This window comes from Phyllobates terribilis, unplaced genomic scaffold (assembly GCF_046119375.1).
Source record: "Phyllobates terribilis strain yellow unplaced genomic scaffold, ASM4611937v1 Scaffold_136__1_contigs__length_4911898, whole genome shotgun sequence".
Classification (NCBI taxonomy): domain Eukaryota; kingdom Metazoa; phylum Chordata; class Amphibia; order Anura; family Dendrobatidae; genus Phyllobates; species Phyllobates terribilis.
The window spans coordinates 1,030,672-1,043,464 of NW_027362896.1; the positions used below are offsets into that span (position 1 = coordinate 1,030,672).

At 46.3% G+C, this 12,793-nt stretch overlaps 1 protein-coding gene across 1 annotated transcript in view; it reads right to left on the reverse strand.

Moving 5' to 3' along the window:
- LOC141204940 (uncharacterized) overlaps positions 1–12,793 on the reverse strand; it is a 231,570-nt gene that overhangs the window by 126,390 nt on the left and 92,387 nt on the right. Inside the window, 2 exon segments of the mRNA XM_073663980.1 lie at positions 9,666–9,727; positions 12,514–12,669. Coding sequence (XP_073520081.1) covers positions 9,666–9,727; positions 12,514–12,669 — 218 coding nt within the window.

Consider the following 12,793-nt stretch of genomic DNA (forward strand, 5'->3'; position numbering starts at 1 on the left):
TTAAGGCTTGCAAGAGATGTCAAAAGCAATAAAAAAGGATTTGGGGGGTGTGTCAAAAGTAAAAGAAAAGTCAAAGATGCTATAGGATTTTTACAGGATGAAAATGGTGAAATGGTAAGAAAGGATGTCGAGAAGGCCGAACTTTTTAATTCCTATTTTGCATCAGTTTTCTCTCAGAAAGAAAATGTAACATTAACTGATCTTCACTGTCCTATGAAAGGAATAGAAGAATCCAGGTTATGTGTAAACAGAAAGATTGTGAGGGAATATTTAGCTAACATAAATGAGTTCAAGTCTCCAGGTCCAGATGAATTACAACCCAGAGTACTGAAGGAGATCGTAGTAGAAATTTTAGAACCACTCTCCTTAATCTTTGATAATTCTTGGAGAACAGGAGAAGTCCCAGAAGATTGGAGAAGAGCAAATGTTGTTCCCATCTTCAAAAAGGGGAAGAAGGTGGACCCAGGGAACTATAGGCTGGTGAGTCTGACTTCTATACCAGGAAAGATCTTTGAACAAATTATTAAACAACATGTATGTAAGTACCTGGATAAGAATGAAGTGATTAACCAGAGTCAGCACGGGTTTGTAACTAACAAGTCATGTCAGACTAACTTAGTTTCCTTCTATGACAGAATCACTGACTGGGTGGATCAGGGAAATTCTGTAGTATATCTTGACTTCAGCAAAGCATTTGACAAAGTATCTCACACCATCCTTATTGAAAAAATGACCAAGTATGGAATGGACAAGGCAACTGTTAGGTGGATTCATAAGTGGCTTGGTGATCGGACTCAAAGAGTGGTCGTAAATGGCTTCACATCCAGTTGGATGAATGTCTCAAGTGGGGTACCACAGGGCTCTGTCCTGGGACCTGTATTGTTCACCATCTTTATCAATGATTTAGATGAAGGAATTGAGGGTAAACTGATTAAATTTGCTGATCACACAAAGCTAAGAGTGATAGCTAATACTAGAGAAGAGAGAGAGAGAGAAGATTCAGAAAGACCTAAATAAACTGGAGCAGTGGGCAGCAACTAACAGAATGTTTTTTAACAGGGAAAAAAGCAAAGTACTACATCTGGGCAATAAAAATGAAAAAAGCATATACAGAATGGGAGGAATAGAGTTAAGCAACAGTACATGTGAAAAAGACTTAGGTTAACTAATAGAAATTTCTAAAGAAATTCAAGCTGTCCTGCAGGCTCAGGGTGCATCAATGTCAGCGCAAACTATCCACCTGTGAATGAAATGAAACGCCATGGCAGGAAACCTAGGAGGACCCCACTGCTGACAAAGAGACAGAAAAAACGCTAGACTGCAGTTTGCCAAAATGTACATGAGTAAGCTAAAATCCTTCTGGTAAAGCGTCTTGTGGATAGATGAGCCCAAGATAGAGCTTTTCGGCAAAGCACATCATTCTACTATTTACCAAAAAAGGAATGACGCCTACAAAGAAAAGAACACAGTACCTACAGTCAAATATGGTGGAGGTTCACAGATGTTTTGGGGTTGTTTTTCGGAGTCTGGCACTGGGTGTGCAAGGCATCATGAAATCTGAAGATTACCAAAGGATTTTGGGTTGCAATGTAGTGCCCAGTGTCAGAAAGCTGGGTTTGTGTCCTAGATCATTGGCCTTCTAACAGGACAATGACCCTAAACATAATTCAAGAAGCACCCAGAAAAGGATGGAAACAAAGCACTGGAGAGTTCTAAAGTGGTATGCAATGAGTCCGGATCTAAATCCCATTGAACACCTGTGGAGAGATCTTAAAATTGCTGTTGAGAGAAGGCGCCTTTCAAATATGAGATACCTGGAGCAGTTTGCAAAAGAAGAGTGGTCCAAAAAGGGACCTCCGGGGTCATCGTGTCCAACCCCATGCTCAATGCAGAATTCACTAAATCATCTCATCATGTCTGTTCAGCCTCTGATTGAAGACTTCCATTGAATAAGAACTCACCATCTCTCTTGGCCGCCTGTTCCACTCATTGTGTGAAATGATGTCCAATTTGCCTTTTTTTCTCAGTTTTTTTGTGTTGTTCCAGTACATAAAAAGGAAATAAACATGTGTATAACAATAATTTTCTGGGAAAAAATACTTCAGTTTCTGGAACAATTTCAATTTTCAACAGTGCCAACACTTTCGGCCATGATTGACCACTATTTTTATAACATAACTGCACCACCATTTTAACGCCGGCTATGGACAAGTTATTTCCAGCTGATCATTGTAAATACCGTTAAGCGGTGACCAGGGTGCCAACTACGCCCTCTCCTCTATGCCTTCTATGTTATTAGCTTCTTCAGCCGCTTGGTTGCATCTGTTCTTAGAAAAGCTGGGTCCTTGGCAAAGCTTGCCATTCAGCTTTCCCAGGAACAGATACACCCAACAGCGGCTGAAAGACCTAATAACATAGTAGGAGGCGTTATGGGGGAGAAAAGGGGTAGTTTGTTTGTAGTGATGAGTGCAAGTGCTCGTTACTTGAGTTTGCCACGGTCCCTAGGGTCGCGGCTGCTCGATTGACATGTTCATGGGGATTGCCCGTGTATGTCAGGTAATCCTCAAATGTTTTGTGGCGGTCTAAAAGCCGTGGGGAAGCGAATAAGTTAAAAATATCAATACTTTTTAAATCATTTTTCATATTTTATACTGCTAAAAAAATAAATTAAACACAAATACAGGGTGATTCACTTGCTACTTGACCAGGAAAAATTGCTGAAACTCCTAAAAGAGATGATCGATACAGTTTGGAGGAGCGTGTTTTCCTTAAAAGTGCCAAAGTGAGTTTCCAAAGACGTTTTTAGGTCAAAATCTGCTATCAAAAACTCCAAACCACGTATTCTGTCATTGGTGAATAAACTGGAAGATACATTACTGTGCTAGTCACTGCTTAAGGACAAGCCATGAGGCTTGAGTAGTCAAGAGGTCTGAGGTCAGAGACCAAGAGGGCTCGTTGTACACAAAGGGGTAAGGCAAAAGACAGGTCACAGTCCAGAGTCAGAATTTCAAGGTCAGAATGTGAGGGGAGCTGGCCTTGTTCTAAAGCACGGAGCACCATTTACATCAATCCTATTGCTGTGTTTCATTAGACATTCGCTTGCAGGTCAGTTTAGCCTCAGGAATAAAGGTTTCCATTCAGTGACAGTAATCAGAGGAAGACATGCAGGCTGGATATTATGCATACATAAGGCCAGACCCAAGATTGGTAATCAAGGAAAGCCATTATTCCATTAATCTCATTAGTGCCTCAGGAGCCTCAAGCCATTGTTCTAACTGCCACCAGTCCCATTGTAAGGATGAGGAAAGTAGACCCACCAGAGCCATCACCACAGGGGGTCTCACATGCAGTCCCAGGTGATGGGCTTCTGGAATATTCTTCTTTCTTTCAGTTAAAAGCAAAATGTTTAAGGGGGAGGGTGTGAACACTTCTGCCCACTCGGGGGGCTGATTCCAGTGAGGAAGGTAAAGAAGCCACATGTTTAGTCAGGGAGTTGGTGGAATTACGTCAAAAGGAGAGGCTCTAGGCTGAGGTCCTGGAGCCCATGTATGCATGGCCTATGGAGTTTGGAGATCGGTTGCCAACTGTGCTGGATAAACATGCTACAGTTGTGGGATTTGTCGTCTGGATTCTATGAAATTTCTTAAGGACAATTACTACTGGATACCTGTGTTTCTATTGTTTTATCTGTTGTGTGGAGGAGTCTGGAAATACGAAACCTGTGGGCCAACCAAAAGTTGGGAGACAGTGAGTGTCGCCTGGTACAAAGGCAGTGGAACTACCGCCCAGGGGAGGGAATTTTGTGGACTTGGGGCAATGTATTTTGGCCATTTACCTGGAGTTGTCGTAAAACCTTGGATGTAAGGAATCAAATACTGTTGCATCTTTAACCTGCCTAGGTGATTATTACAACCTCAGATCTTCACAGAGTGCATCAAGGCAAAAGGGGGAATACAAACACATAGTTGAATATAAATACAGGGTCCGGCAACAAAATATCAGAATGCCATAATGCCATAATTCAAGGCACAGAGGACAACCAAACAGAACTGAAAGTTACGACTGTCAGTTTTCTGGGACAGACAGTTTGCTTAAGTAGCTGAGTAATCACTATGAACAGGGAACACCCAATGGAAGCTCAGCACCTCCCAGTCTCAGATTGGAAGGCTGAGCTGTCACTCAAAATACTGAAAGCTCAGCACGCCCCTGCACTAGACTGGATGACTGAGCTGGCAGTCACTGCGTCCAAGAAACACTGAGCAGTGGAATTGTGACAATTACTGGATAGGCATGATGTTGGACGTCCAAAAACATCTGAGGAAACAATTTAAGATGTGAAACAGCGACTTCTGGCATCTCAACATTAGTAATTGCACAGGCTTTCCCATAGTGTATTCCACATATCAACGAGCGGCCAAGAAAGGCCATGTTCACCACCCGTCATTCAGGAATCGAAAGGGCCCGATCAAGTGAACAGTATTGGTTATTAATGGATTTTTTCTTTGGAGCCATTTGAAGGGTCGAGTGAACAGTAACAAGCCATGAACATTACAAGCTCTCCGAGAGAACACACAGTGAGAACTTCAGGCTGTGACAGCAGACATTCAGAAATATGGAGGCGAACTTGAATAAGAATGTGAAGACCGGGGGTCTTCCGTGGGCGTAACACTATTCAGACAACACAGGGTGAGGGTAAAACAGTGTGGCAATACTTTATTGAACCAACAGACAATAAACACATAGAACAGTCCCAGCTAATACCCAATATTACACAGTCTCATCCTTCTGCTCCGCCCACATGGGGTAGAATAGCTGTGACATTGGGAACTTCCAGGGCCAACTACCTCAACCAGTGGCCCCCCGCTTCTGGCGAGCCCCCACAGAGAGAAGGTAGCAGCAAGCTGAGGAAGTCAGCAGTCCATCGAGGTACAAGACCAGGAGACTCAAGGATCCCACCCTGGCCTCTCCGAGAGTTTCCATGGGGCCAGATGACCGGCTGGTCCCAATATGGCTTCTCTGAGTGTCTCTATGGGTTCTAGTCGACCGGAGGGTCCCACCTGGCAGCCCCAAACAAAATATCCAGAGGGCCATGTGACTTCATCGTCTCAACCTTGTCTCCCCAAATGTATCCATGTCTCTCTGATGGTCAATGGAGCAGATCAGTATCTTTCCAGACAGGGCTATATACCCTTAGACAAGAATCCTGTAGAGTCCAAATCTGTGTCTCTTTGGGTAAAGCCATACTTCCAAGATGATGTTCTCAGAGAGTCTGAGTCTCCTCTTGCTTCTCCTTGATTCTCTGTCCAAAGTCTGACTGCTACAGTTGTCCTTGCAAGCACACATTCACAGGTAAGGGGTTAGGGAGGACAGCCTCATGTCTCATTGTTTGAGCATTTAATGAATTTGCTTAGTGTGTCCTCCTGTCTTGTGAGTCAATAAGTCACAGAGTCCACAAAGGTTAATTAACATAATGAGCAAACATTCATTGTTTCACAGACCAATAGAAGTCAACACAAAAATAAGTGTATTTCTCTTGGATTAACAAATCTAAACATCTGGCTGATAAATACAGTTAGGTCCATATATATTTGGACAGAGACAACATTTTTCTAATTTTGGTTCTAGACATTACCACAATGAATTTTAAACAAAACAATTCAGATGCAGTTGAAGTTCAGACTTTCAGATTTCATTTGAGGGTATCCACATTAAAATTGGATGAAGGGTTTAGGAGTTTCTGCTCCTTAACATGTGCCACCCTGTTTTTAAAGGGACCAAAAGTAATTGGACAGATTAAATAATTGTAAATAAAATGTTCATTTCTAGTACTTGGTTGAAAACCCTTTGTTGGCAATGACTGCCTGAAGTCTTGAACTCATGGACATCACCAGACGCTGTGTTTCCTCCTTTTTGATGCTCTGCCAGGCCTTCACTGCGGTGGTTTTCAGTTGCTGTTTGTTTGTGGGCCTTTCTGTCTGAAGTTTAGTCTTTAACAAGTGAAATGCATGCTCAATTGGGTTGAGATCAGGTGACTGACTTGGCCATTCAAGAATATTCCACTTCTTTGCTTTAATAAACTCCTGGGTTGCTTTGGCTTTATGTTTTGGGTCATTGTCCATCTGTAGTATGAAACGACGACCAATCAGTTTGGCTGCATTTGGCTGGATCTGAGCACACAGTATGGCTCTGAATACATCAGAATTCATTCGGCTGCTTCTGTCCTGTGTCACATCATCAATAAACACTAGTGACCCAGTGCCACTGGCAGCCATGCATGCCCAAGCCATCACACTGCCTCCGCCGTGTTTTACAGATGATGTGGTATGCTTTGGATCATGAGCTGTACCACGCCTTCGCCATACTTCTCTCTTTCCATCATTCTGGTAGAGGTTGATCTTGGTTTCATCTGTCCAAAGAATGTTCTTCCAGAACTGTGCTGGCTTTTTTAGATGTTTTTAGCAAAGTCCAGTCTAGGCTTTTTCTTCTTGATGCTTATTTGTGGCTTGCACCGTGCAGTGAACCTTCTGTATTTACTGTTATGCAGTCTTCTCTTTATGGTAGATTTGGATATTGATACGCCTACCTCCTGGAGAGTGTTGTTCACTTGGTTGGCTGTTGTGAAGGGGTTTCTCTTCACCATGGAGATTATTCTGCGATCATCCGCCACTGTTGTCTTCCGTGGGCGCCCAGGTCTTTTTGCATTGATGAGTTCACCAGTGCTTTCTTTCTTTCTCAGGATGTACCAAACTGTAGATTTTGCCACTCCTAATATTGTAGCAATTTCTTGGATGGGTTTTTTCTGTTTTTGCAGCTTAAGGATGGCTTGTTTCACCTGCATGGAGAGCTCCTTTGACCGCAAGTTTACTTCACAGCAAAACCTTCCAAATGCAAGTGACGCGCCCCCTGGGCCAGTGTTGTTTGGGGGATACCCGGAGCCGGATCAGATGGGGGTTGTAGTCTCCGAGTGGCGGTGACCCGGTCCGTGCCCAGGGTGTCAAGCTCAGTGTGTGGCAGTCCTACAGATGTTGCTGGATGTTCTTTAGTGTCGACTACGCCACTCGTTGATTTGCGGTCAATACGGCCACCGCTGCAGCAGGGTCCGCTGAGGCTGGTGGTGTGTGTGCAGCTTCTGGTAGTATAACCCCCAACGGGAGGGGTATAGCCTCAGGGGGTCAGTTGTAGAGGGTGGTGGTTGTGGTGGTGCAGTGAGGATAGCAATAAGACTCAGAGTCGGGCTGTGCAGTTCAGGGTTTTTACTTACTGCTGTTGTTCTGGTCACTCCGGCCTTGAGTGACCGCCCGAGCCGTGCTGCGTCCACCAGGTCCTGGACTCGGCCAACCCCCAGGTAATTCTGGAGCGTGATCCTGAGCTCCCTTTCTGACGTTCCTTTTCTCTGGCCTTCCCCACCAGGGATCCACCTATGTCCGGCTCCCTCGGGTCTCTTGGTGGGTACACCTCTTCTGGGTTCCCTGACCCTATACTTGGTCTGCCTTCCTGGTGGATTTAGTGGGGGGTCGTGGCAGATCCTGCCCACAACCTCCGGTCTCTGGCTGAGGATTAGTGCCCTCCACCAGCTTGGGATCCGGTACCCTTGTGCCAACCCTTCACCCTGTTGCTTGTATTTGGGCTCTTGGGGTTCCCTCTTCTTCCCCTCTGGGTCCTTCTGACTCCTCTCTCTCTTCTTTCAGGACTGCTTGACCCTCTACAACAGACTGACTAGTAGCTGTCTGCCTGTCTGACCCTGATCTAAGATGGTTCCCACCTTATATACTCCCTCTATGTGTGAGCTCAGGTGACCAGCACCCAATGAGCTCCTAGCATTACCCAGACTGCTCCCCCTATCTGCCCCTACACTACTGGGATGTTCCACCCCCCTCCCACTCCAGCCAGGGACAGACACTATCGTACCTGCACATAAACTGGTGGGAGTACCGTCGATCTGTCCCCCGGAAATGGGATGTATGTAGTGTATGCAGCCTACTGAGCTCAGTTCCACACTCCATCCTTACCCGGGAGTGGAATATCACACCTCTGGCTTGAGGTGTAATACCCCTGTAGCAGCCGAATCCTCAGGGTGCTACACAAGCACCATACCTCAAATCAACTCCAGGCCTTTTATCTGCTTAATTGAGAATGACATAACGAAGGGATTGCCCACACCTGTCCATGAAATAGCCTTGGAGTCAATTGTCCAATTACTTTTGGTCCCTTTAAAAACAGGGTGGCACATGTTAAGGAGCTGAAACTCCTAAACCCTTCATCCAATTTTAATGTGGATACCCTCAAATGAAAGCTGAAAGTCTGAACTTCAACTGCATCTGAATTGTTTTGTTTAAAATTCATTGTGGTAACGTCTAGACACAAAATTAGAAAAATGTTGTCTCTGTCCAAATATATATGGACCTAACTGTATTTTAAGCTGTTTAGTCACAAAGAACAATGGACATTTTCAACACCTGCTTTAAAACATTAGTTTCTCATGAACCAAGTCCACATTTCAGTATGATAGATCGTCTCTTTTAGAAGTTGCAGCAGTTTTTCCAGAAAAAGTAGGGAGTGAATCACCCTGAACTTTAACATTTCTTTGTATTTTTTATGACATTTTCCCTTTACAATGGTCTTTGAAAACAATTCCTTTCCATTTCAAGTGAAAATCCACATCGCAGCTCATGAAATAAGTTTTTCCGACAAGGTTTTGGAAACTGCACTCAGAAGCAACACGCGCTTACTGGTGGAATAGGCCCAAATCTGACATTCAAAAGGCTGCAAAAAAAGAAAACCGTGAAAAAAGAAAGTGTCAAAAATACTCATAAAAAACGCGAAAACCTCAAGATTTCTTGGACCCGGATTTCTCGTAAAACCTACAACAGATTTTTTTATTATTTTTTTAATAAAAAATCCGTATTGGAATTAGTAGAATCATAATGAGGAAAAGCCGAAAGTTCTCCGGTAATTTGTAACAGGCAGTGAACTGAATAAAAGCAAGGCCAGGACTGATGTATCCGCTGAGGACTGATGTATCCGCTGAGGACTGATGTATCCGCTGAGGACTGATGTATGCGCTGAGGACTGATGTATGCGCTGAGGACTGATGTATGCGCTGAAGACTGATGTATGCGCTGAGGACTGATGTATGCGCTGAAGACTGATGTATGCGCTGAGGACTGATGTATGCGCTGAAGACAGATGTATGCGCTGAGGACTGATGTATGCGCTGAGGACTGATGTATGCGCTGAAGACTGATGTATGCGCTGAGGACTGATGTATGCGCTGAAGACTGATGTATGCGCTGAAGACTGATGTGTGCGCTGAGGACTGATGTATGCGCTGAAGACTGATGTATGCGCTGAGGACTGATGTATCCACTGAGGACTGGAGGAGGTTCGGCCTGAACGCTGCACTCGTGGTGTGAACACGGACATAGTAGATTATTTAGCGATATTCACATTTCCCGTTCTGGGCCGATTTTTGGACTAAACTCATTCATTCATGTGAACGGACGACATCTCTGAGCTGTAAGTCACATATGGACCAATAGCTCCTCTAGATCCTGACAGTTATCGTAATATGCATGAAAAACAGATGACAACGACGGAAATAAAACCCCCTATACAATGTAAGACAGACGCAGGCGAATAAAGAGTAACAGGGGATCTCCACATACCTCCACCTGCAGAGCCGCCACCACATATATGGCTGCTCTGTGCGCACAGGACCTGTGATGAGGTCACAGGAGGGGAGGAGTCAGGGGTCACATGATCAGGGGCCTCAGTGGATGCAGGACTCTGCTGTGCTGGTTGTCATGGTGCTGGATGAGCTGAGGTTTATGTGTGGGGTCAGGAGGGGTTTACAGTGTGGATGTAGCAGAGCCGTGTGTGTACGAGGTGTACTGAGCGGAGCCGCGTGTGTACGAGGTGTACGGAGCGGAGCCGCGTGTGTACGAGGTGTACGGGGCGGAGCCGTGTGTGTACGAGGTGTACGGAGCAGAGCCGTGTGTGTACGAGGTGTACGGAGCAGAGCCGTGTGTGTACGAGGTGTACGGAGCAGAGCCGTGTGTGTACGAGGTGTACGGAGCAGAGCCGTGTGTGTACGAGGTGTACGGAGCAGAGCCGCGTGTGTACGAGGTGTACGGAGCAGAGCCGTGTGTGTACGAGGTGTAAGGAGCAGAGCCGCATGTATACGAGGTGTACGGAGCGGAGCCGCATGTGTACGAGATGTATGGAGGACAGCCGTGTGTGTACGACGTGTACGGAGCAGCGTGTGTACGACGTGTACGGAGCGGAGCCGCGTGTGTACGAGTTGTACGGAGCGGAGCCGCGTGTGTACGAGGTGTACGGAGCGGAGCCGTGCGTGTACGAGGTGTACGGAGCGGAGCCGTGCGTGTACGAGGTGTACGGAGCGGAAATGTGCGTGTACGAGGTGTACGGAGCGGAGTCGTGTGTGTATGAAGTGAAAGGAGAGGAGCCGCGTGTGTACGAGGTGTACGGAGCAGAGCCGTGTGTGTACGAGGTGTACTGAGCGGAGCCGCGTGTGAACGAGGTGTACGGAGCAGAGCCGCGTGTGAACGAGGTGTACGGAGCAGAGCCGCGTGTGTACGAGGTGTACAGAGCGGAGCCGTGTGTGTACGAGGCGTACGGAGCGGAGCCGCGTGTGTACGAGGTGTACGGAGCAGAGCCGTGCGTGTACGAGGTGTACGGAGCGGAGACGTGTGTGTATGAAGTGAAAGGAGAGGAGCCGCGTGTGTACGAGGTGTACGGAGCAGAGACGTGTGGGTACGAGGTGTACGGAGCAGAGCCGCGTATGTACGACATGTACGGAGCAGAGCCGCGTATGTACGACATGTACGGAGCAGAGGAATGTGTGTACGAAGCAGAGTCGCGTGTTTACGACATGGATTATATTCTGGCCCAGACTGACATGACGACTTCTCCAGCCAGGACTCATCTACAGAGATTACAACACTGACATATCTGACTTCTCACATTTCCAGCACAGTCCTCGTCTATTCCCCACCTGCACAAACTCTTCATCCTTCCTGCACCTGTGACCTCAATACTTCAAAAATTATTTCATTACTATAATTAATCTCTTCCCAAAAAATGCTGCACAAACACTATGTCAAAAAGAGATCCCTGGTAGACCGATCACTTGGTTGGACTGGTCGAAAGGTATCAGAGAGTCGACGGTTCCTTGGGAGGCAACCCACTCCATACTGGGGGTCCTATTAGGGTGAGCAGGCTAAAAAGGGGGTGGGTCATCCAAAGTCCAAGGAGGTGGCAGAGGTCATGCCGATTGTCTCATCGGGGGGATGTAATTTTCTTGAGATGTTATAGCTTCCCATTGTCCTCTAACCACCAAGTAAATGGACTGTAACATGGGACGCCGGTGTTCATTCTACGCTTATCCAGCTTGCAGCGTGGACTGTCCACCAGGTGAGGGGCCCCAAGCCTGTCCTGTAAAAGTGAATGGTCTGCAAATGACTAGACTCAGGGAGTTTGGTGACCCTCATGAGGGCCACACTCCCTCTCCAATTGATGCCTGGGAAGAAGGTGGGTGTCGGCTGCATTCACGGGGATGCTAAAGATTATCTGGTGGTCATTGAGACGACCAAAGGTACTGAGTCCCATGAGGTCAGCCTGGTCCAGGATTTATTGCACCCAATTATCATAGGCTAGGACTTTGTGTCGTTTTGGGACTTGTGGGCGAGGGGCGGAAACCTCGATTGCTTGAGTAAGAGACAGTTGGGCCCTAAAAGCAGTCTCACCACCTCACCAGGCTGACGTTCCTGAAATAAGGGTGACCGGAGAAAATTTTGGTTTCAACCAACATAGGGACCGAAGTCTAAAAGAAGCATTCAATAATGTAACTGTTATAAACTGCATAGCACATGAGTTGGAGGCAGAGACCAGATTTCCTTATTTTACTGGGTTACTTAGGTCAGAGAGCAAATAGTGGAACAATTGTTGGTACAAGAATCCTATAAACGGAGGGTGTTGGACATGGCCCATTTACATGTCTTGGGTGGCCATCTGAATGTCGTCAAAACCCAAGAATGGGTCAGGTGGTGGTTCTATTGGCCTGGATGTCACCGAGAAATCCTAAAAGGTACTGCAAGTCCTGTCCCACCTGCCAGTTAACCACTCCGACCTCTCAAATCCAAAGATCCCCTCGTGTTGCTACCCATCAAGGCATGGCAAGAGAGGGACGCAATTGAAACTCAATGGGTGCTGGTTAAGCCATAAGGTGGCATTGAAGACGTCACAATAGCCAAGACGCTGTTGAAGGCCCAAAAACAGCAATGTCAGACATTGCTGCAGCAGAACCGGAACCTGTTCTCAGATTTGCCAGAGTGTACCGATGTCATGGAACACGAGGTTTTGACAGAACCCCCTGTGCAGGTGAATTTGAAGCCCTAACGAATTACAGCGGCAAACCGAGAATGGATCTCCAAGGAAGTGAAGTGTATGTTGAATCTCTGAGTCATTGAGCAATCTAAGAGTTAGTTGTCTAACCTGAATGTCCTTGTTCCAAAACCCGATGGAGAATGGAGATTCTATAATGATTATCAGAAGCTGAATGAAGTCTCCAAGTTTGACACATATCCGATGCCGCCTGTCGATGAGCTTATTGAGAGACTTGGGTCGGCAAGGTACGTAACCACCTTGGATCTAACAGAGGGATATTGGCAAATTCCCATGTCACAAGAAGCCTAGAAGAAGATGGCTTTCTCTATGCCCGACGGTTGCTTCCAATAAGTCTGGATGCCATTTGGACTGCAGGGAGCTCCGGCCA